The sequence below is a fragment of the Pygocentrus nattereri genome, chromosome 13, assembly GCF_015220715.1.
Source record: "Pygocentrus nattereri isolate fPygNat1 chromosome 13, fPygNat1.pri, whole genome shotgun sequence".
NCBI lineage: Eukaryota > Metazoa > Chordata > Actinopteri > Characiformes > Serrasalmidae > Pygocentrus > Pygocentrus nattereri.
The window spans coordinates 21,574,387-21,599,926 of NC_051223.1; the positions used below are offsets into that span (position 1 = coordinate 21,574,387).

Genomic DNA, 25,540 nt, shown 5'->3' on the forward strand with positions numbered 1-25,540 from the left:
TTCCCTTTTAATTACATTTTTAATCATTTGGGAACTGACTTATATATACATTTATCTCTTGCCTGAGATGTAATATGGTTTGATTGTTTTAATATAGTCATTCATACTAATGCAATATATACAATACATACAAATATTACATACATCCTGTAGACAATTTATGTACTGTATATGTATATACACACACAAGTACTAGACTTAAATTCCTAACAGTGCAATGTCAGGCACCAACCACTAGAGGGATCCATGCATCCTTTCTGTAAACAGCAGTGCTTTAATACATGACACTGCTGTATACTGTAAAGCACTGAGCCAGACACCACACACACAGTGTGTACTTCTACCTGCTCCTAGACTAATGAATAGTGCAGAGAGGTACTCCAGGGTCACTTGAAGAAGAGCAGAGGTCACTTTATTCATTACAGCCACTTAAAGGTCTAGATCCTGGTTGTCTTAGGATGGTCAATTTCACCTGTAATGATAAGGTCTCCAGTTACATCAGATAGACCACATTCAAATCTTAAAAAATTGAATCTGATATACACTCTTACCTGATCTTTACTAAGCCTCTTTAGAAAGGTTTGCACCTCCTCCAGAGTGTCTGTGAGAAGGTCATTGATGGCTACTATTTGATCCCCCTCATGAAATGGGCCAGAGGATTGGACATGCTTCAAATCAGACACACTGCCAAGCAGAGAAGGATAAGAGAAGATAAGCATGATAAGAAAAGAAAAGAGAGCAACGAGCTGAGTCTTTGTAGTTTGTAATTAATTTAGTCCAGCCATGCCAAGTTTGAATGGCCTTAAAATACATTGACTGCTAACAGTATCAAAACTGCCATGTAGTATTTGTTATTGGAGAGGTGGGTGATCCAGGTCCAAAAAGTAAAAAATCTCCCCAGGATTTTGTTCTAATTGTCTGAGCACCTTTGCTGCTGGTTTGAGCAAATTAGCGAAGTCAAGCAATTGGAACAAAATCCTGGGGAGGGTTTTTACTTTTTTGGACCTGGATTACCTCCCTCTCAGCAAGCTCTTTACCAGGGTTTTCCTGCTTCCTCTGAGAAGATCACGTTGTTCTTCAGCTCCTCTTGACTCACACAGATCTCCTTCTTCTCAGGACTGAGTGTTTCACTAAAGAATGTGCATATCTTTCATTAGAATCTGGGCAAATGGTCACTTCAAATGTAGCTACACCAAAACTGTCACAGATTTACAAACTGTTGTTCTAAGATCAAAGAAACGTATTTCCTTGTTTATCTATCTATCCTGGCTCACCTCTGCTGTTGAATTTGCAGATTCAGACCAGTGGAACCACTCTTGTCATTCTGGTGTGCATTCTCGGAATCTTTATCTCCTCCATTTAACCTACAAAGAGAAATAACTTCTCTGTCACTGAAAGGTAGGCTGGTGTGTATTTGTCACAGTTAAGAGGAAACAACTCGATTTAAACTGGAGATGCTTTAATTAGAATACAATCAAAGGAAATGAGTGTTGTGCTAGTGTCTACCAGTTGTCTGCATACATAATAATGCATGAGTTATGATCAGATACAGTATTAAATTTGCTCAGATTTTGTCATCAGGTAGGTGAACTTTTGCAAATAGGAGTATATCCCAGGTTTAGCTCCACTGTCACGTAAACACTGTAGACTGAATTAATTCATTCTTGCATGGATGTTCTGTGCCCTGGCTTTTATCAGCTTGACCATCACAGACACTTGTACTATAAGGCCAAGATGGGCTATGATTTGTACTTTATATGCTAGCATAACATACGTACTAACATTGAATAAGCACTAAAAAAATGCCTTCCAGTGTGTGTTTTAAGTATGCGGAACCAAGTTCAATGGCAGGTTTCTGCTGTAATTACTGCTTTCAGACACACCTGGCAAGTTCTGAAAGGTAACACCGAGTGTCTATCTTCAAACCTGTCTACTTAGAGACATACACCCATCCAGAAAAAAAGGAGGCATTGTTTTGTGTTTTCATGAACAACCATGTTCCTTGACAGAGCGGTGTTTATATTTAGCTTTTAGAATATTGCTTAGAAATGTACACAACCAGTAAAACCTCAATAGTAGTCAGCATAACAATAGCCAGCATATCCTTTTGCCATTTTGGTAACTGATGTTGTTTTTAGCAGGTTTTTCCTCATCTGACCGTCTCTTCAGATTACTGATGGGTGTATACGCACTGCAAATGTCTGCATGCTTTCCTCTTTACAGCTCTAATAGATGACTGTTTAAGACAGTGTTTCACTATATTCTTTAAACAAGCCTCATGAATCTTTATCAAAGACACAAAACTTGACAAATATCTAATGACAATCCGAGAAACTAAGGCCCCAATGCAAAAAGTAAATAAATAAAAAAAAATAATAATAATAACAGGCCCCCATATGAAAACTACCTTGAATTATGTTGTGAATGAAATAATGAAAGTTAAATGCTTTGCTCTTTTCCCACTATTATTAGACCTTTTTATATTTTATAGGCAAAATTAAAGAAATGTTTTAGAAATGCATTTTTGCACCCTGAATTGAAATCAAATTGTGAGGTGCCTAGAGATTCCTAGCCTTAGTCCTCTAATGTTGACGAATGATTTATGTTTACTATTAAGTTATTGTCACCCTAAATTATGACGGTAAAATTGTGTAAGTAGCTGTTTAATGGGTCCAGTAAAGACTCTTCTCTCTCGGTGCTGCTGCTACTCATAGTCAGCTCTATAATGTTGGCAGCCTTGGTAAACAGGAATGAGTCTTCTCCTATAACACGTGATTAGATTGGAGAATACAGCGAGAAAACAGCATGGAGATGGAGACCACTCTCAAAACAGGTCCTCTCTTTTTGACTCTCCTCTTCAGCTTACACAAGTCTTCAGGGGTTTAAATTAGTTGACTGGGTTAGTCAGTCAAAAACTTTATTATGTGGAACCATTTTGTAGATTGAGACATTGGTTGAATCATTGTCCTGCCGTGAAGATCCAGCCAGAACCGGCTGGCTCTTCATGTGTCCTAACTAGATTCTCAGAGCCTTTAGAGGAAAAACAGGACCAAAGCACAGATCCTCCACCATACTTAACAGTGGAGATCAGGCTCTTTTTTACACCAAACTCACTTTGAGTATTTATTGCCAAACAGGTTTTTGGCATGGAACTGGTATTTCATTGTAATTTTGGACATGTGCTGACCCTAAAACACTACCATCTTCTGCAAATTGCCAGTTGTGATCCTTGAAGAACATTTTTCAATGTTTCAATCTTTAAATATTGTCAAATAAACTTGCCTCCTCTTTCAGGCAAGTTTACTACAGCTCCAGTTGTTTTAAACTTTTTAATTATTGTCTTAACAGTGGATATAAGCTTTGTCAGATGTACAGTTCATTTTAAAGCTATTGCTGGGTTTATGAAGGACACAGCACTGCTGTCTCATTTTATATGTTCTCTCATCTACCCCATTGATGAATGAGTAACAGAATTTAGCCTTTGTGTCACCTCATATTTATACCCCAGTATAAATACAACAGGAAGTCATGGATGACCATCTATTCTTAATATTTTTTTCTTAATATAAAGTTCTTAATATTTTTGGGGTACCAGTAGTTGTGATCTGTGGTTTTGTTTACTAAATGTATTTATTTATTTATTTGATTAGGGTTTTTTTTTTTAAACTACATTTACTTTAGTCAAATATTAGATTTCTCTCATTTTTCTGAGCTAATAAACCACAAAGGTACCTTAATCTTAACCCATTTTTACCAAGGGTGCCAATAATCATGGAGTTAATTGTATGCCCTGTAGAAGCATTTGTGTCTACAGAGAAATATTAATCAGACCAGACCAGATTGTTGAATGAGTACTTACAATGTTTGATAGGTCGAGTCATCGTCAGTGTAATCTTCACTCAGCACTTTTTTCCTGCCCATGAGCAGCAAATAAAATTTTGATTTGTATTTTAGTCCAAAATATCAGAAAAAAACAACATAAAAATGTACCATAACTTTTGCACAGGCCACTTTTTATGTTTTCTTTTTTCACAACGTTAAATTCAGCAAATAAACATTAATTGTGCAATTAAATGTGCAGAAATATTTTCTATGTCCTTTTTATTTAGAAAATTAACAAAATATGTTTGACCAGGGCACCCAAACTTTGGCATACATGTGTAAACACTAAAATCAACCTAATTTCTTATATTGCAAATGATGTAAATTATGAAGATGTTAGCTGTTGTGTAATGTAATGCAATGCAATTTGGGCTGTTCTTATATAACTGTGTGACAAACTATGCACATAAGTGCATATATGTGTGTCCATCAAATTGTTTTTTTACTATAAGAGATAAAATCCTTAAAGGTTCCTTTAAATCTGCTTGATTTAAATGGGTACACTGACATGGCATGAATGAAATATTACAACAACATAATTACTGTGTGTAAGTGTCTTATTTAACTTAATTCATCTTACATTAAAAGTTAAGAAGGCCAGTTCTGCCTTTATGTATTAAGTCGATATTTTGGAGTTAGGAAGCATGGTCACTAACTGACCAGAGTTTGTTAGATAATTTGTCTTTAAGGGGAATAAAAGGTCTTACACGCTTGCCATGTCCATGTAATCTGTCTCTGTTTCACTTTTCGCTTCTATGTTTACATCATCTTTGTCCTCCTCCTCCTCCTCACCTTCACTTTCCTTTGGAAGAATTTTGTGATACATGTCAGTATACATGTAAATAGGTAACTAGGTCTTTGTGTGTATGTCTGTAATATTAAATAGAACCTACTGGTGATGTTTTCATCATGAAATTCCTGGGGTAATCGTAGTGAGAGTACTTGATGTTGAATGATTCTGGAGCAGAGTGCCTCACTGAAGGGAATGATGGGTTTTGCAGCAACTATTGAGAGAAGTAACATGATCAGAAAGAACAATGGAGACTAGCTTTTAGGTGACTGTAAGCTTTGCTGTCTAGTATTCAAAAACTGTTGACTCACCTGCTCTTCGTTTTCAGCAAAGTCTTGATTTGATGTTTTGAAATTTGAAGGCTCGGATATTGACCTATGTTTTCTGTTTCTCTACAAAATATAAACCATTTAAAAACACAAGCTTGAATACCAAAAACTGTTAGTTTTGTTATGTTTGTTTTCTAGACAATTCGACATGTACAGTTGTATACAAAAGATAAAACATCAAATGTGGCCTGTATGTGGCACATAATGTTAATGTTATATTTATTTTTTAAAACTCAGAAAATAGATTAAAAATGGGGCACATAAATACTATGTTTGTTTGTTCTCTGTGAAGTTTTTATTTTACTAAATTTTACTTTACCTCTGGGTTGAGCTGTGTGTGTGATTGTGTCTTCAGAGCTGCAAATAGGGCATTGAACCAGCTTTCCATATCAGTACTGGAGGAAGAAAGATTTACTAAAGGTAAACATAGTTTAATAAGTGATCCAAAATCACTACTGCTGTTAAACACATGGATTTGCCAGCTAAAGTATTGATGTAGTCAAAGTTCTACTTCAGAGTAAGTATGACTAACCTGTTTTTTCCAATGAGGAAAAAGTCTCTGTCCAGCACCCTCATGTACAGAACACAAGATGAAGAACATCTGAAGTTCTTTTGAATCCATTCCCAAGTGGGGTGTGTTTTCGGATTCAGGAAAAACAAAGAGATCCTAAATGAAAATGACAGGCGCCTGAATGATCAGACAGTTTTTGCTAATAACACTCCCATGCAAAAATGGGCCAAAATATAATTTTATACTGATAGTTTTGTGCTGATCAGAGTCCAGATTAAGTCCCTATTAAGAAGAATTGGTCTCATATTAAGAAAATCAAACTTTCTTGGTAATGTTTTTCAACTGTTTGAAGCCATCAATGCTGAATGGAACAATACTGACTCTTCTTTCTGTAAAAGGTTGTCTGTAAGTTTAACCACAAGAATTCAACATTTAAAGCAGCACTATATATTATTTATGTTAAAACTGAAAGACGTAGCATTACTGAATATGGACAAATAAAGAATAGGCTAAAATATGGTGAGTGTTCACCACTGAAGGTCAAAGTGTAAAGCTCTAAAATAATCATTTAAAAGTCAAACGTACCAGAATAAATTTGATGGAAGTTTTTTGGACCATGTTATATGTCTGTACGCATTAATGTCACACATAGGCTCAAAAAGTAGGTCAGATTCAGTGTTTGTGTCAGATACAAAATCAACAGTATAGTGATGAAGATATGATAATAACAGTAGATAATTCACTCACATCAACATTTCCTTCACAGTTTTGACTGAGTTCTCTTCAAATATTCTATTCAAATATTCATCTCCTGGTGGGGGTCCGAAGCACAACCAATATTAAAAAATGTTCTCCTACACGTTGCCTGCAATTACACATTTCCACCAGAGAGGTCTCTAAATCCCCAAAACTTACATAGTGTAGTTTTAACAAAATCTAAGTGAAAAGCTGTCCCATACTAAGTAACTTTATCTACATGTTTAATGATTTGATCTAAAGACCATTAAAAGCTTTAAAAAATCTTAGTTTTGCCACTTGAGGCTTGGCCCTATTTTTGCATGTGAGTTTAGTAACCATGAATTATGTCAAAGTATATCATAATGTGAGCAGGTTAATAGTGACAATTTAATAATAATAATTTCCATTTTTAGTTTTCATTTTGTGACATCTGATGAAGAATCTTGCAAAAGCTTTATGATGTGTCCTGTGTGGTGATTATGAACGTACTGATACAGGTCGATTTCTCCAGTGGGTTTGTCTCTCTTATTTGCATCCTTAAAGTACTTCAGTTTGTGGAAGTGTGCATCTGTCTTGCTGAGCACAAAGAACCTGTGCTTCCATGATTTCTGCAGAGAAAATCACGTCACTTGTCACATAAATCTTTCCACTTCACATTTAACTTCACATTTATTTGAGGCTTACCATAGATTTAGTAAGGACAGATGGAGATGGTGATTTGTAGAGGTAGCCTGACAGCACCTCCTCCATGTTAGAGGCTGGTATGTCATAGAACAGAGAATTCTGGCGTTCTAGAGGGGAGAAAAAACAGGATCACACTCAAATGTTTTACCAAAGGCTGATGGTAGTCATCTGACATTCATTCAAGTGTAATTCAGTCTAGAATATAAATCCCAAAGCAATTTGTCTGGCACCAGTTTCTTTTGCATGAGGTTTATGTTTTATACCTTGCCAATTGATTGTCATACATTTTTATTGTTTTCAAAGTTGGCAGGCGTACCTGAAGTCTTTCGCAGATTGCTCGACATTGGATACTGTTCTAAAACAGACAGTGTTGTTATTTCATTACAGAATCAGCCAAAAGATGTACAACCACATGGCAAGAACTGTACAAGAACTGCACCAAAGACCACTGAGTCATTCTCGGTTATTTAAGTTAACCGAGTTAAGTTAAATTAAGTTAACCATTAAAACAATGCAAACTGACTGAGTTATATTGGAGTGAAGAATGGAAGCCTGGACCTGCTAGTCAGTCCCAGCCATTGAAGGGGTTATGGTAAAAGTGTAAATGATCATGTTAAACCGTTAAACCTCAGTTCCTCAGTCCTATAAAATAAGATTGATTCAGCCATATACAGAACAATACGGCTCAGTATATAATAAGCCTGGGAACATAAAAGAGGTTAATTCAGCTTTACTTAGGCCTTAGGCATGGTCCTCATGAATATTTGCTCTTACATGTGTAACCGCAGTTGTAAGTACATTGAATAAAATGGCGCTTTGAGTTGACTTGATTAAAATGTGTAGTACATGAACACAATAAGTGTCAAACCAAGTAAACCTAAAGGAAGCGATTATGTTGAAGTAATACATTTTCTTTGTGTACAACCACTTAACACAATGAAATCATGATTTTTTCCCAATTTATACAAAGCACTTTGCCTTCATGACCTTAACAAATGAAGCAAGCTCTTCGCCTGTAGTTAATGTATCATTGAACAACTGCAGGAATATCTTATGGTATGTGCAGCCACCCTTTCCAAACCTGAAGAATGAAGAAGCACCGCATGCCTCAAAAACAGCTGATGAAATGTGACAAAAAATAGTAGTACGACATAATATACTGCCCAGTGCAAACAAATGACATTTATATTTGATTTACAGTACAGCATTCAGTGTTTACCTGAAGCAGGTCTGTGCAGGTCCTTTGTGCCACTCACAACGCTTTCACCAGGATGGGGAACATGAGCCCTCGTCCTGGGGTTTTTGTCAGAGTCTGTGACATCAATAGGAGGCAGGGTTTCAGGTGATTTGGAATGAGTTCTGACTAGAAGTCCATCCCTTATGACAATAGACAGTTTTTTCCTTTGGTTAAAAGTCGTTAGGGTATATGTGAGGAAAAAATGAGAAATAGACTCTATGGGAAATATGTGTTCATTTTTGTACATGCATATTTCAATGTCTAGCGCACTAGAGCCAATTTTTTCTATAAACCAATGCACCATTTCAAGCCATAATTAGCTATACAGTATTGACTTTCTCATTTAAGTATAGCAGCGTATGAAATTGGTCTCACTCTATGAAAATCTGCACTCGTTGTTGCTTTTTTCTTTTTAAACTTGGCCCTGATTAGACTGAGTTTGTGCACATGGATACATTGTCTCTGTTCCAGACCTGTACAGTATTTCATAAAAGTCTGAAATGACACAAATAAAGTTATGCTACTAAAAAAAATTAAGTTATGTAAGTTTGTCTTCCTCCTGCCAGTAATAGAGAATGAGAAGGAGTGGCAGTGCCAGTACCAGCCGTTCTTAATACAGAATCTGGCACAAGTAATGGGGACTTCTGGGGGAATTTTGAAAACTACTTTTTCATTTTGTATCTTTTTACTTATCTCCCTGTCTCATCTACCTTTTTCCTTTTTTAATACTCATCATTCAAGAATTGGCAACTGGACATTTCAGATTAGCCTGGTAGTTATACAACTGTGCATTTTTTCAATATATCTGATATAAATATAATAACTAGCATTTCAAGTCATCTTTGGTTACAGTAGTGACCAGCCGTTTAACAAATCATATATTGTCACTGTCCAGGAAAAAAAACAGCCAGGAAAATTGAGCTAAGTTTCTGATGCTGATGAATCATTGGCAGCTAGAGGGCCAATCTGACTATGTTCAGAGTTAATCCAACTCTCGACTGAGTCTCAACTTTTTGGTTTCACTCCCAGGAGAAAAAAGAGATTTTGTCAAAACAGAGTGTTAAACCTGATGCCTTCGGATCAACTCTGATAGTGTTAAGTAAATGACCCCACCCTCTCACCTCACTGAAATCAATGACTTAGAGACTTTTCATTCCTTCCATTTCTTCAGTGTGTCAGTAAGTAAATATACATAGATCAGCCATAACATTAAAACTCCTTGTATCTGCACTCATTGTCCATTTTATCAGCTCCACTTATCACAGAAGTGCACTTTATAGTTCTACAATTACAGACTGTAGTTTGTTTCTCTGCTTACTATACCCCATTCTTCATTGGTCAAGACCCTTACAAGACTACCACAGAACAGGTATTATTTGGGCGGTGAATTATTCTCAGCACTGCAGTGACACTGACGTGGTGGGAGTTGCGCTGGACCAGACACAGCAGTGCTGTTGGAGTAGTTTTTAAACACCTCAGTGTCACTGCTGGACTGAGAATAGTCCACCAACCAAAAATATCTAGCTAACAACATCCTGTGACAACTGATGAAGGACTAGAGGACGAGTGACACAAGCTGTGCAGTAACAGATGAGCTACTCTTTCTGACTTCCCACATACCAAACCAACAAGATGGGAGTGTATTTATTTATTTATTAAATATTCAAATGCTGCGCTTATAAAGTGCCTCAAAACAATGTTATTGTCTTTTTCACAAACGCTCAACGTGGAAGGTTGGTAAACACCATAACAATAACTGAACATTTAATTTACTGGAATTTTTGAGAGCTTCACTTTCCATCTGGATCAGAAATTAGGACACCAGGAACTATGTTGATAGTTCCTGGTAACTAAGTTGTTTAAAGGCACTGGGCCACACTGTGATGTCCCTGAGTTCAGTTCTTTGTAGTTCCATATGTAGGGCATTGTAAAAGTCTGTAATGTAATCACAATGAACTTTGATAATCATTTTAATGTGTGCTGTATTGAGGAGAGAAATTGGGCCTTTTCTGTTATTTCCATAGATGAGCTAATGTATCACAGAGTGAGAATGATAGAGCATTCATAAAGCAGAACATTGGATGCATTTTGAGTGTTATATTGAATGTAAAACAATGTAAGAGCTAATTATAGTATGTCATTTTCCTTTCTCTACTTGAAGCAGTGATTTTATAATTAAGGTACAAAATGTTTGCCCCACAGCATAATGGGAATGTGGAGGTAGCTGCTATAGAGTTAAAAAATGACACGACATAAATGTTCATTTGTAACACTGAACCCCAGTGTGTATTGAATTTTCTCTCGTCACAAGGTCAAAATGAACTTTATTAAGGTTTAAAATAACACTCTGAGGAGTGAATCCATACACATACTTTTTTCAAAGGTGCTTTAGTAAAGCCAGTGGTTCTATTTAGAACCTTGACTATATATAACCAATTCATGCCTATCTGATTCTTTGCACTGAAATAATGTGTGTATAATTCTATATGGCAATAAAAGGTTCTAAATAGAACCATTCCCTTACCAAAGAACCCTTGAAGAAGCATCTTTTTTAAGTGTGTAGATGCATTTAAAGTGTCAGAGTTAACTCTAATAGAGTTGTTTTGTGTTTGCTGATTTTGCTGTGGGATCTCTAAACTCGTAAGTTTGCAGGAGAAGAGTCTTCTCTTTTAATTTAACATGAATATGTTTTATTCCAAGTGATTTTAAAGCATTTCTTTAAATTTGTCATGCAAGTTTTACACAATGTATAGAGTAGCTGTTCAAGTGCAAGTCCGCAGAAAAATAAAAAGTTTTGGAAAATGGAAATGCACGTTTTCTTTTAGGCAGCTACAATATTTATTTAGTAATATATATCTATTAGTAATTACATACAACAAGCAAACAAAACTGGATTACAGCCAAACCATTGCTGGGCAACTTAATTATGAAAGCAGGGACACTTACTTATGAAACATCCACTGGCATCCGGTAGAGTGAACTTTGGTATGTTTACACCATAAACAGTAGGCTGCAGCATGGAAATCTGGCATTTTATTTAAATGAACAGGCTGACAGCATCATGGTGATTTGTTTCTTAATCACATCAGACAAGAAACATATTTAAAGCACATCAGTTTCAGACAAACTAATGTAATATTTATTGTTAGCATTCAGAACCGCACAATGCACCATCAGCCAGACCGCACTACTTAATAAAGAATGACATGTTTATAAAATGATTTTAGATAAAGACTAGACAGAAGAACATATTACAAAAGGGTTTTATAATTCAAGCTTTGAGAATTCAAGACCGGGTTGTGTCTAATTGGTTTTGTGGGTAGGTGGCTCTCCCATGGCAGTTTAGTTGAAGCATTTTAATCATCTTTGTCTGCCAGTCTGCTCTTCTTTGCCAAGCAGCCCTGATCACCCTGCCCAAACTGGAGCCGTTTTCAGCAGAAAGATATATAAAAACTCTTGGTACTGCATATATGCACAGAGAGCTCACTCAAACCCTAATACATCACTTTTTTAGAGAGTCAAATGGACAACATGGAATAAGCCTCCAAAGTACGATAATACTTCAATGTAAAATACATACAATTAGTAGCGATTCCTGAACCTTGACAACATTTTAAAAAAAGTATGGCGCTTTCTTTCACTGCACCTTATGTTCTAAGTATTAACCAGATAATTCTGAGGTACAAACTCCAAAGTACTAGATATTATCTTTGGATACTTGATGATAAGTTCCAAGACAGTCCAACTAAATTTCACTGAAATGCCCAATAGTTTCTAAGTATTAACTGGGTAAGTATGCAGTATAAACACAGTATTGTGTAATTATTTTGGTTAAAAAGGACCAGGTAGTAATATGACATAAAACAATTATGTACAATAAACTACAAAGTGTCTTACATAATGTGTTAGAATCTGCTGCCTATAAACAACACTGGATCTAGGCTGTGCAGGGAACCAGTGCTTCCTGCTATAGTTTTACTGAGTCCTTACCAATAGCTTCAGAAAAATCTGTCATTTTACATCATAACTTACCCACCTCTTAGAAGTGTTTTTACTTTCCTGCTTAAAGGTGTGACATATTGACATTTAGTGTACATTTATATTTATTACCTTGTTACTCCATATATTTATAAGGTATTTTACTATGTTCTTAATCAGTTTAGATAGCTGGCACCTGTTAAGAATTTCGGTGTAATATTGAAGATTGTATCTCACATTCATCCAGTTAATATCAAACTTCTATAACCTAAGAACAGCTGAACCAGTCTCAGTATAATAAGCCTTAGTATGTAATAAGCCTGGCATTTCAAGGGATTAAACTGTCTTGAAGCATGCCAAGATGTTACCCTAAATAATTATCTAGTCCTTTGCAAAACTTACCTGGTTAATACTAGCAATTAGTATAACAGCAACAGAAATGTAAAATCATATTGTTGTTGTTTAAAGAAATCCACTCAGTGTTATTATTATAAAATAACAGTAAATTACATTCACTATGTATCATCTAGTATGACTTCTGTAATTACTTTTGCACTATAAGTATTAGTAGTATTTATATTATTTGGAGTAATTTCCAAAACTTGGAAAAATCTCTTCTATGTAATCTGCATGACCCGCAAAAATGTGTTGCCGTGATACTGAAATCATCCAGTATTAACACGTCAATACATACATTATATACAGATATTTTTCATAGACTTGTACAATGACAGCGACGCTAATAGAATCATAATTTACAGATTTATGTAGCTCATGATCCACAGATCGTTCACAGTAGATTGTCAATATTACAGTTGTTCTAATCAGATACTGTAATTTGCTGACACTGAAGGCAACTCTTTAGAATACATACTGTGTTGTGCAAAAGTCAGAAACCACACTTTCATTTAATTGATTTCTAGTCAAAATGGCCATTAAAGTCAAATTTGACAGAGAAAAAGCAGGAAACACATTTATAATAGATACTTAAACAAAAACCAAAATTTGTAAACATGGCATCCCATTGTTTCAATCTCAAAACCAATAAATTATAGCTTTCCCCAAAAGAGTCAGTGACATTATACTGAAACAAACATTCACACAAGCATCTACTCAATTTCAGCTTCACGGCCTTGCACATGTTTTTCTCATGTGAATCTAAAATGGCTAAAGGAAATATTTCTGAGGAGATTAGATAGAAGATAATCCATGTGCATAAGGAAGAGGAAGAAAATATGTTTCCAAAACTGAGTTCAAAAACTGATTAGAAGATATAGAAATAATGGGTCTCTTAACAACCAGAGAAGACCTGTCAGACCACCAAAACTGACACTAAAAGATAAATAGCGCTTAAAGCTTTCATCTCTGATAGATAGGAGAAAATCAAACCTAGACATCTGAGATATGGGGTTAAATTCATGAACTCATGAGATTATTTGTACCTCAAGAAGCAAAAAAATACTACCAACTTTTAAGGCTGATACCTGAATGTGTGAAAAAATTGCCCTGCAGATTTCTTTGGAAAACGGAAGGCAAAATGATTGGAAGCTGTAATAAAGACAGGGTGCATACGATAAACACTAAAACAAACTTATATTACATTTCATTGTTGAGAGGCCTGCGTAATTTTCCCTTAAATATGTTTTTACTTTTTTTCCTTGTGCTGAGTGTGAAAATTGAATTAACGAAGAGTGTTTTTTTGACTTTTGCACAGTGTTTTTGTGCGTCTGCATCTCCTGAGATTCTTCTTCATCTTGTTTTCACTTTACCCTAGTTAACAAAAGGAAAAAGCACCAAGATCATTTAAGAGTCATTAAGAGGTATTATAATACGGTAAACCGTATTATTGCTATCACAATAAAATATTGTATCTTCCAAAAATAAGAACTTTTTCAGAAAAGGAAAATTATTCTAAATACATGATATGTATTAAATAAGATATGTATTAACAATATTTTATTAAAAGTAGTTTTAGAGTATTTCTATTGGTGTATTCATCATCAAATGTTCAAATAATATAAATGGCAGCTGCTGTTTTCTAGATGGTGGGAAATAAAAATAGGTGTTTGTGTGGTTGTTTGTATACCCTCGTCTTTTTCTCATCTTTTTCCCCCCATTCACGTAGTGCGCTTCACTGGGGAGGCATAGATAGGCTCTTGGCTGATCTCAGAAGCAGAGTACGCTTCAGGTGTCCACTCAGCTCCCTGAATAGTCCAGCAGCATAATGACATACAATGTTTCTACATTCTTCAACATTCCACATACAATCATCCAGTCTTTCTTTGCTTTTTTTTGTTTGGTAAAAAAGTAAACACACCTGATCTGTGTTCTGTGAATGTGGAGGTTCACTTATGTCTCTGATTCTCCCAGAGTCCTGAAGGAAGGCATGTAGATACTATAAGTTTTTGCGCATTATATACTGCTAAGACATTGTACAATGCATGCACAATATACTACTCAACTACAGGCACAATAGAGTGTAATTAAATCTGTACCTGCGGATTGAGCAGCCTGTGTGGACGATTTTTCATGGCATCAAATAAAGCACGGAACCACCTCTCCACCTCCCAACTGGATAGAGAGATTGCAAAATAAGGAGTTTTAAATTCCTTGGTAGCATTTCATTTTAGGTGTCCATTATAATGACATTGTCAAGCCCTATCAGGCCAATAGCTGCCAATTAACTGGATGATCATCTCTGCTTCATGAAGCAGGTGAACTTGGTAACTAGATAACCTCCAGAGCACTTTCATTTGCATATCAAGCACATCATTTATTGATATGAAGACATCACCAAAAAGGATGCAAGCTTGTATCATAACAATAGCAGAACCCTTTTTGGTATAGTATATTGTACCCTTTTCAAAATGGTTCTCTATAAAGCCATCTACATCACATTCTCCTTCAATTTGAAGAACATTTTCACAATGCAAAGAACCATTTAATCATGCAAAGGGTTCTTTGAGTGTTTATGGTGCTATATAGAACCTTTTTTTTTTTTTACTAAAGAATCCTTGAAAAAACCTTTTTAATAGTGTGTAGACCTCTGGAATCAGGGGTTAGTTGGGAGTTATCTAGAGCTAGTGGATGATTTTCTAAAGTGTTGATAGAATCAACTGGTGATACACTGAAGTATTTGATGTGGTGTTAATAAGAATCCAGAGAACATTTTCATTCCGTGTAGACCTAATGCTCAGATAAGGGTTGTGCAGAAAACAATGATGTATAACATTTAATAAATCTGCAACCATTAGGGACAACTGACACCTATCAGAAGTTAAACAATGGTTTTGTAGATTTCTTTTTAGTAAACTTTTTGTAAAGTTCTTTTTAGTGTAATCTCTCCAAAAGACAGTAATTGTCTTTCACAGTAATTGTGATTAAGGTATTCTCCTCCTAGAAAACAAACTGCAAATTTAGCTCTGTGCTTAATCTACACTCTTAAAAAAGACAGTGCCTCAAGGGCTCTTTAGTAAAGAAAAGACATTAAATAGAACTTATATGAAAACCTATATATTCTATTTAGGACCATGAACACTGAAAGAACCCTCTAGATGGTTAAAGGGTTCTTTGCCTCATGAAAGGGTTCTTTAGATTGATGGAAAATGTGCATGAATGTGTTGTAGATTGCTCTATATAAAACCTTTTTGAAAAGGGATCTATATATCACTCATTACAAGCTTGACATTGTAACAATAGAAGAACCTTTTTGGGTGCTATATAGAACCATTTTCAAAAAGGGTTCCTTATAGAACCATCTACAGCACATTCTCCATCAATCTGCAGAACACTTCCATTTATGCACTTTTATGCAAAGAACATTTTAATCATGCAGAGGGTTCTTTGATTGTTCATGGTTCTATATAGAACCATTTCATCTATCTTTTAAGAGTTTAGTTCATACACATTACTAATATAACTTTTTTGGTCCACTTTAAGGGAAATGTTGTAAAGGTGTAGTATATACCACTGAGTCCCCACTCCAAATGGTCTATATGAAGAAAGTAAACTGCCAAAATGGCCTTTTAATGAACTTTTTGTGATGTCAAGTAAACAGACAATGTAAAGACTGTTAATTCTAATGGACAAAAAAGTTATAAAATGGTCACATAACAGTGAATTAGGGCTGTTTTTGGCAAATAAACCTACACAAATATCATAAGTGGGTCTCTAGATGAAAATAAGAATAGGAAGTATTTACAACGCTTAGTTATTTTAGCAACACACTTGATTTTCTTTTCACAGTCATTAAAGAAAAGAAAAGCTCAGTTTCACATTTTTTGCACTAGACATTAAGTCGTGGAATTGAATAGCTCATAGGAAAAGAGCTTTTATAGAATTTAAAATACTGAATATCACACCTGCTTTCTCCAATGAAAAAATAGTCCCTGTCCATCACCTTCATGAAAAGAACACAGGCTGCAGAGCATTTGAAGTTTTTATGGACCCATTTCCACATGGAGTGTGTCTCAGGACACATAAACATCAGTGAGACTCTAAAAGAAAGCAATAATTAGAAAAAATTACTTCTGTGCACAATTCTCTACTCTCAGATGAGATCAGCTACACATACTGAGACAGATCTATGGCTCCCAGCAGTTCAGTCTTTGTCTTCTCTTCATTTTTGAAGTACTCGAGCTGGCATGAAGTTTTGTTCTTCTTCAGAACAAAAAACCTCCTCTTCCATGATTTCTGCAGAGTGAGCAGATCATGATGAAAAGAGATGAATTTAGACAAGAAAAAATAGGATATTATTAGTATGTATATATTTAAATTTGTCTTTACCTGTGATTTGATTAGACTTGCAGGGGGAGACTTGTACAGATAGCCAGAACACAGCTCTTTATCTTCTGTTCCATATGTGTAGAACGTGCAAAGCTCACCTACAGTGTTTTGACCTTAATGAAGTTAATGCAAACTTAAAGTTCAGGCCATTTTTTTCCTGTTGTGAAGTCTAAAAATCTCTGTATCACTTTTTTAAACTTACGTGATGCCATTTAGGAACTTGTAAACAGTGGGTCACTGTGTACTGTGTTTATGCAGATGGCTAAAAAACAGCATCAACAGCAGAGTTAGTTAGAGAGAAACTGAAGCCACAGTTCAACAATGACGGTTTTTAGATGAATAAGCATCTGACTATTGTTAGACAATTAAAAAAAGCATTGGTGCCATCATTTTTAGACATTAACTGGACAACAAATAAAAAAAGTAATTGCAAACGTAAAGAGTCAAAAAACAGTCCTAACATTGCGAATACCTCCAGACATCCCATTAGCCATTAAAGGTCTCCAAAGGACAAAGCCACTGAGGTGTAAAAGCTCAATTACATGTATGCATATTTAAAATCGATCACATGGGAGGGTTCATTCCACTCCTTCAGTTCTCTGTTTATATTATGGCAAATCATTACTGATCTGGTGCCAATTAGTGCTGCAATACCACTGAAATCCTGCTCCTCTACAAACATACACAGCATTCTACTCAAATTTAGCACAGCAAAAATAACCTATACTGTACCTGATGCAGATTGTCGTCACCGTTGACAAAGTGCACACTAGAGATGAAGCAGATGAGGAAGTAGAATAATAGACTAACGTGAAAACCTGAGCTGTGATGTCAGAGGGTGTAGGAGGGTTGGCTGTTGACTGTGTCCGTGTGAGCATTTCACCACATGAAACACTATTATCAGACTGTAAGCTGATGGAGGAACACACTTCAGCATTAACTGCATTCAACAATACAACAGACTGAATAAATTGAGCAAAGTACAGTAGTTTGCTCTCTGCTTTTCATGTGTATACTGTAGGTGACAAAAATAAGCACTTTTGTAGCATCACTCATTTAAGCAGACAACAATAAGTGACAAAGAATTCCAAAGAGCATAGTTTATGAAAAACCACAGTGAAACTTTCCACTTGACATTGTTTTACCAAACAGCACTTCCTTGTGTCTGTGATTGGCTAAATGCCAGTTCAGTGCATTCCAGACAGGCCCTTCAAACAGATCTGTGCTTCAGACTATAAATAAAAATGGTGAGGAAAATAGCACCAGTGATTTAATTAGACTTGGTGCGGAAGACTTTTACAGATAGACAGAACACAGCTCATTCTCTTCTGTTCCATATGTGTAGTACAGGATCACCTACAGAGTTTTGACCATGACAAAGGTAATGCAAATGCTACATTTCTTCCTGCTCTAAAGTCTGTCTCTTTATCACTTTTCAGACTTACGTGGTGCCATTTAGTAACTCATTTTACCAAACTGCAATGCTTTGTGTCTATGATTGGCTAGTTGCCAGTTGAATGCATTCAAGACACTTTAAGCAGATCTGTGGTTCAGACAGGAGAGAAAAATGTGCAGACTGCATTATCACACACTTGCCTAAAACCACACTGTGTTGTTGAGTCATCTGAATTAGACTTTCTTATTGTCACTACCTGGGTAAAAGTCACAGACCAGTCTTCATGTATTTAATGCAAAAAAAATTAAAAAACCGAAAATTACACAACTAAAGTATAACATCAGATTTTTAAATATTTAGTGTAGTAACCCTTTATACAGTTTCCATTATTCTGAGGAGACTTGCTTTCAGATTTTTGAATAAATCTGTAGGGATTTTTTTTCCACACCTCCAAAGTTCAGTCTTAGAAGTTGATTGCATTTCCTGTTTCTCATGATCCAAGTAATACATTCAATCCATTGTTCCAAGAACATGAACAGTTTCTTTGCTTGATTTCCAAATTTCCTTTTTATCTATTTTCTTTTCTCATTAAAGTCTTCTTGACAGCTACACATCCTTTCAGTGCTTAGTACTGTGTTGTTTTCTCACAGTAGAAAGACGGACAGAAAAACCTGTGGATTTTTTCAGATCCGAATCATGAGTGGAGATTGTTTGTCTGAGCTTTGATCTCTCAAAGCTGAAAGCTTTAAGTGCTGTTTATCTGGTGGTAACTGTTATGCTGGTCTACCAGACCTCGCAGAGTTATTAAGAGTGGTCTGGATTAAGCGGTTAAGGATGATGAATGAATGAATGAATACATGTTTTTTCACTTGTTTTCCTTTATCTTTGCACTTCCTTATGCAAGTGGATTATTTTACATCTATTGTCTTCAGAAACATCTTTTGAAGATTTGATAACTTGCATTTGATAGCCGTTTTGACATGTAATTAAATAAATGAAGGGTGGTCTCTGACTTTTGTATATTTTGGCTCTATGTTCTCAGGAAATGAAACTTTACAATGAAAACTGTTTTTTTGATAACTTTTATGAGAGCGTGTTCATGTATCTAGTGAATATTTACTTTGTTATACATTATAGGTCAAATCTAGAAATTATGTTATTAAGTGTGACGCAAGCCCTACTTTTTGCTGATTTAATGAGGGCAAGTTGGGCAAGTTGATGAGGACATGTTAAAAACAGTACTGAATTAGGTGGTAGATTTTCTCCTTAAAGTTGTGCTCAAGATAATGTGGGTCTATTTCAGATATTGTTTACTCAATAAAAACATCAGACTATTTGTGCATTACATGTTTTTAAGTATTTTCAGTGTTAAAATCTATTTTTTATGATGTGGAAACATGAGTGAGGTAGCATAGGGCCAGGATAAGATGCAATTGGTTTTATATTTAAATTTTTATTAGGGAACAAGAGTAGTGGAAAAACAGGGGTGTTTCCTAGGCATTTCAAAGAGCTAAAAAGGGAACCCTGGGGATAAAGTGAGGATCCCCAGGAAGCAGTAAAAGCAACCATCTTCAAACCAAAATTATTATAATCTCTGCTTTTATCATTTTTTAATAGACAATAGTATGTCATACAAGCCACATGAAGAATTCTATTGAGATTATCTATATGAGCAATGTGCCTTAGCCTTAAAATTCAATTCAGCTTGATTTTGAATTTTCTAAATAAGATGTTTCACCAAACTACTTTAATGAACCCCTGCCCTAATTTCTAACCATTTTGTAAATGTCTACTGTCAATCAAAGGGCCAAACCTTCTACATCAGATTGGCAATCAGCCAACCTGCTCTTTGTGCCTTTGCCAGTCCTGGTCAGAATGCTGGTCAGGCTGGCCTTCAACTCTGTCTCTTTGTGGAGCAGTGGAGAGACAGGCAGCAGCTGCAGGTGATTTGGCGATTCTTTATGCACTTGTTCATGCGCACACACCATTCCTACAATTTTTGTATGCCATTCACAAGTGGCTTCAGGGTCAGGGCGCAGCCTATTTTAAGGGGTACTATGTATAAAAATGGCTGTGATTCCTATATGGTTTACCCAATATAGATGCAGATGCCCTTGAATTAAGGCTAACATTCTTTAGTACTTTAATGTCATGGGACCTCACTGTAGTGGAAAACAGAGCCAAAACAACAAAAGTTTCACAGTCCAATCATTTACAACCTGCATTGTCATTAACCTCACTTGCCAAACAATGATTGATGATCCCTGATTTAAACTGGCAAGCATTTGTTCCCGCATGTTCCTACACATTTTCAAACAGCTTTTCTATGAGTGGTAGATATAAATAGTGGTAGATATAAACAGTCAGCCTGCAGCAGCCCAGAAGAGTTCTTTTTTCCTTGAGGAGTTATGCCTTTAGATTTACAGACCACCATAGCAGAAGCTAAATACTTGCCAGGGCAAAAAGACATTGGCCTTGAAGGACACCGCACATCCCAGCCCCCAGCCTTGGCATCCCAGCAATGAAATATAAAGGCTGGAGGCTGCCTGAGATGAGGAATCTTTTGCCAGTGGACTGGAACAGTGGAAGGATTAGAGTCCTTTTTGGTGGAATTAAAGATAGCTGATACTGCAGGCATGAACAATCAAGCTCAGGTAAAAAAAATATCATTAGCTATATTTTAGGCCAAAATGCTCACAGTGTCATTTGTAGACATTAGCAGTAAAACCATTTATTCCTTGTTCAATTTAACATATGACACACCTGTAAAATAACAGGAGCACCTGAAAAGGCAAAGGGACATTCTTGCTTACCGAATGAAAAAACTGTCAGTGAAGCAAATGGACTTCAGCGTAAGTCATGACATTATTACTTCTAACCTTTGTGTTTCATAGAAAGGGCTGGGTGAATAAGTATGCTACATGATTTGTATGGGGCAATACTTTATACTTCTATTATACCACTTCTCTCAGAAAAAGACAGAGGAACTGAAAGACAAGATAAAGAAGAAATATGATGACATGAAACGAGTGCTGGATGAGGATCTGCGGATCACACTGTGCCAGTTAGACATGGAGGAGGAGGCCATGGAACGAGTCATTGAGGAGAACATAGAGAGGTGCTACCACCTAACTCAGGATCTGGACCAGCAGCTGGCTGAGATATCTACTCAGCTGGAAGAGGACAAACAACACAGCTCTGACAGGGTACTGAAGCTTTCTGAAACAAGATTTCTGAAAATATTTAGAATTCTCATTGGTTTCCTTTAGGGGCTCATCACAACTATCACTCTTAGCTTTTTTATCTTTCTTTCTTTCTGTTGCCATGTAGATCTCAGTGACAGAAGGAAGGTACGTACACATTTTTAAAAACAATATGAAGCACATGGTCGTTACTTTCTCTCTTGTTGATGTTACTTAACAAATGCATGTAACTGATTGAAACTGCAACTGAGTGAACTGAAAGAAGTCAGTCGTGTTAGGGTTAGGGTTTCCATGAAATACAGTGACTTGTCAGCTTAACTTGAAATGTGTTTGTTTGGTTGATGCAATCTTCTTGAATAAAACTCAGCATCTTTCCCAATGGTTCCTGGAAGCATCTGTTTGCATGCTGAGCAAGTCTTTCCCCCTTATTCCTTAACTCATGTGAGTTGTTTTCTTTCCTCACCCCCAAGCGGGACTTCCTTCTTTTGCTTATGCATCTCCTTTCTATGCTTCGGTAAAACGCCTAGCCTTTTTAGCTAGTGTTTTTTTTTACTTTCAGTAGTAAAACATAATCATATTAAGTTGTGTGTATGATATGATCAGTACACACACAATATGATCAGTACACACACAATATCTAAGCCACTTATCCTTGTGGGTCGCGGGGTGGGGGTTGTGCTGGAGTCTATTACAGTGGTCATTGGGTAGAAGGCAGGATACACTCTGGACAGGTCGCCAGTCCATCTCAGGGCAGGCACACAGAAGTATACAATCACAGACACATTGTGGGAGAAACACACACAGACATGGGAAGAATATGAACATGCCACACAGAAAGGACCATAGTCACAAGGCTGGGGAATCAAACCCAGGCCTTTCTTGATCAGTATGTTTACTTAGCAATTACTCTAGTTACTTTTGTATCTTATACAAAGTAAATTTAATATGTACAAAGTAAATTTGTGCATATAACTCACTCAAATATCTAAGAGACTAATTAACACAACTAATTAACTCCCAGGCCAACTTGGAGATATAATCCCTCCCGCAGGGGCATCCGAATCGACCGAACCACCTTAGCTGACTCCTTTCAATGCGGAGGAGTAGCAGCTCTACTCTAAGCTCCTCCCGGATGACCGAGCTCCTCCCTCTATCAAGTAGAATGTAGCTCTTATGGCTCCGCTCCCTGTTCACCACTACAGTCTGGTACATAGACCACATTACTACTGTTGCCTGTCACAGCCTGCAGCTGATCTTATGATCCCTCTTCCCATTACTCGTGAACAAGACCCTGAGATACTTAAACTCCTCCACCTGAGGCAAGTAATTTCCCCTTACCTGTAGTGGGCATGTCATCCATTTCTGGGCTAAAACCAGGAACTCAGCTCTCACAGAGCAGAGTACAGAGATTGAAAGGCCCGGAGTAGTAGCCCCGGCAGCCATACTCCTGGAGGATTCAAATCATATGTAAACTGGGTTGGCAAACTCCCATGCCCCCTCAACAGACTGTGAGGGGGTGAAAAGCTGGTCCATTGTTCCACGGCTGTAACAGAATCCGCATTGTTCCTCATCAATCTGAGGTTCAACTATCGGTTGAAGTCTCCTTTCCAACACCTTGGCATAGACTTTCCTAGGGAGGCTGAGCAGTGTGTTACCCCGATAGTTGGCACACACCCTCCGGTCCCCTTTCTTAAAAATAGGGACCACCACTCTGGTCTGCCAGTCCAAGGGTACTGTTCCCAAGTCTATGCAATATTGTAGAGGTGTGTCAGCCATGACAGCCCCACAATATCCAAAGCCTTAATCATCTTCAGATGAATCACTTCCACCCCAGTGCCTTGCCACTGAAGAGCTTACCAACTTCCTCAATGACCTCCACCATCCATCCATCCATTTTCCAAGCCGCTTCTCCGTCAGGGTCGTGGGGGGGTGCTGGAGCCTATCCCAGCAGTCTTCGGGCGGAAGGCAGGTTACACCCTGGACAGGTCGCCAGCCCATCGCAGAGACCTCGACCAGGGAACTGGAATTACACTACCCGACAATATCTTCATTTGAAGTCAGAATTTCTCCACCCCTGCCGAATACAGCTTGGGCAAAGCCACCCCAACCGCTCCTGAGTCATTGGACAGTTGTCCAGAACCTCCTTGAGGTCGACCAAACAGCTACGCCTGGTAGCTTCCACAATGGAGGTTTTGAACAGGGTCCATTTAGACTCCATGTCCCCTACCTCCTCCAGAACATGAGAAAAGCTAAAGGAGTTAAAATCATTCTGAACAGGGGCCTCTGACAGTGATTCCCAGCACACTCTCACTATTTGCTTGGGCCTATCAGGTCTGATCTTCAGTCTTCCCTGCCATCTGATCCACCACCAGATGGTGATCAATTAACAGCTCAGAAAGCTCTCTTTACCTGAGTGTCCAGAACATATGGTCCCAAGTCAGATGAAATAACAACAAAGTCGATCATTGACCTCTGACCCAAGGAGCTCTGGTACCATGTACGCTTATGAACATCCTTGTGTTTGAACTTGGTTTTCGTTATGGACAGTCCATGTCTAGCACAGAAGTCCAATAACAATTCACCATTTCGGTTTAGATAGGTGTTGCGGTCTATGCAATATTAATTTATTATTGCTTAAACCTATAAATGAGCATGTGAGGTAACCTGGATTTATGCAAAGTTCACAGAACAGAGCAAGAGAGAGAGACGCTCGCAGTTTATTGGCTAAATATTAAACTACCTTGGACTACATTCAATGATAGATGAAAGAAAATAGAACAAAACACAAGAAAAGGATAAAAGTTAAAAGGACAGCATAGCTCGCGTGAAGTGGTTCAGTTAAATGATATGAGGCAGGGTGGTTCTCGGGAAGACGTGGGAAACTTAAACTTGAAAGCGTCTCTGTAAAGAGCTAACTGGATGGGAGTAACTACATATGGCTGAGTTAGATGTACCTATTCAACACTGCCTTATTAAATACATTGGCGTCAGAACCCTGACTGTCAGTTGATGGAACCGGCTTACATGGGAATCAGCTGACCTCCAAAGGGCCACTTTTGAGGCCGGAGCTCACGCGTTGCTTTGTCTCCTCGCTGGTCGCAGATGCTGTGTTGCCGTGCAGGCACGTGCCTTCCCGTCAGCGATTGGTCTCCGTGGCGACCGAACCGCTTGTTCTTTTCCTGTGTCCGGTTCGATTGCAGTCAAAGTTCTGAGGCTGGTGACGCTAACGTAACTAAATACCTCTCTTTAGCAGACAAGAAACATCTGCCTTCCTTCTAAACTTAAGGTCTGTAGACGGACTGATCTAAGCAGATCTGATCTTGGAGCGTTCCAATTCTGGTCTGTCTCTCTGACTAAGGCCAGCACAAACTTTGGAGGTCAGCTATCTTCTGGTTGAGAAAGCTGACTGCTGCTCACTCTGTCTCTCTTTCTGTCTCTTCTGTCTTCCTTGACCCAACCCTGATTGGTCGTGCATAATTTTAGGAACGCCTTCCCCAGAATCACTGCCTTCTTTGTTTCAGTTAGTTTAAACAAAGGAACATTCTTATATCATCAAATTGGTTAAACTTTCAGAATCAATGAATGAACAGAATATTCAGATATGTTTATAAGGGAGAGTTTAACCCTCTGTACCTGATACACAACACATGTTAAAGAACATGGGTCATGCTTTTCCTATACCATAGACTGTATAAATGTTGAAGAACTAAAATTGACAACGAAAGGAAAGGGCCAAAGGAAATAAAGGAAAACCACATTCAGGATACATATTGGTCACTGGTCTAACTCATTACAATTAGATGGTTGTCGCTGTTGGTTATTAAAGCTATCAATAGTAGAAAGGGATATAAGTACTATTTTAGATAACACACATAATACTAATAACAAGTAGTATTGCTTATAGATTATATAAATGTTAAGACTCTAAGCAGACAATGTCCAAGTCCCTTGGGTTCTTTATAAGCACATAGTGGTGGTGTGATGTGCCTCATTTTCACTGCTTGGGT

The 25,540-nt window shown here is 37.2% G+C and overlaps 3 protein-coding genes across 6 annotated transcripts in view; 1 reads left to right on the forward strand and 2 right to left on the reverse strand.

Moving 5' to 3' along the window:
- LOC108426489 (pleckstrin homology domain-containing family S member 1-like) lies at positions 1 to 8,191 on the reverse strand. Its single transcript, XM_017696019.1, has 14 exons — positions 8,154 to 8,191; positions 7,251 to 7,289; positions 6,935 to 7,041; positions 6,740 to 6,858; positions 5,534 to 5,668; positions 5,321 to 5,396; positions 4,984 to 5,064; positions 4,776 to 4,886; positions 4,590 to 4,684; positions 3,860 to 3,913; positions 1,275 to 1,364; positions 1,038 to 1,130; positions 552 to 684; positions 1 to 472 (listed from the first exon to the last, which is right to left on the reverse strand). Exons 2-14 carry the CDS (start codon positions 7,276 to 7,278, stop codon positions 413 to 415), a joined length of 1,182 nt encoding a protein of 393 aa, XP_017551508.1. The 5' UTR covers positions 7,279 to 7,289; positions 8,154 to 8,191; the 3' UTR covers positions 1 to 412.
- Positions 1,337 to 25,540, forward strand: part of si:ch211-28p3.4 (probable E3 ubiquitin-protein ligase TRIML1) — a 26,160-nt gene continuing 1,956 nt past the window's right edge. Inside the window, exons 1-3 of one of the 3 annotated variants that reach the window (XM_037544362.1) lie at positions 1,337 to 1,398; positions 21,303 to 21,536; positions 21,661 to 21,680. In XM_037544362.1, the coding sequence (XP_037400259.1) occupies positions 21,351 to 21,536; positions 21,661 to 21,680 (206 nt within the window). In that variant the 5' untranslated portion in view covers positions 1,337 to 1,398; positions 21,303 to 21,350. Of the gene's footprint in view, positions 1,399 to 20,784; positions 21,537 to 21,660; positions 21,681 to 25,540 lie in introns of those variants that run through there. The other 2 variants (XM_037544361.1, XM_017696024.2) reach the window with 2 other exon arrangements.
- si:ch211-28p3.3 (pleckstrin homology domain-containing family S member 1) lies at positions 11,187 to 17,709 on the reverse strand. 2 transcript variants are annotated; one of them, XM_017696021.2, is made up of 9 exons: positions 17,667 to 17,709; positions 17,137 to 17,196; positions 16,935 to 17,032; positions 16,723 to 16,841; positions 16,511 to 16,645; positions 14,645 to 14,720; positions 14,467 to 14,523; positions 14,236 to 14,353; positions 11,187 to 13,919 (listed from the first exon to the last, which is right to left on the reverse strand). In XM_017696021.2, the coding sequence occupies exons 2-8, from the start codon at positions 17,144 to 17,146 to the stop codon at positions 14,267 to 14,269; spliced, it is 582 nt and encodes a 193-aa protein (XP_017551510.1). In that variant the 5' UTR covers positions 17,147 to 17,196; positions 17,667 to 17,709; the 3' UTR covers positions 11,187 to 13,919; positions 14,236 to 14,266. The 2 variants fall into 2 exon arrangements, with proteins under 2 accessions (XP_017551510.1, XP_017551509.1); XM_017696020.2 differs by having other exon boundaries at positions 16,935 to 17,047.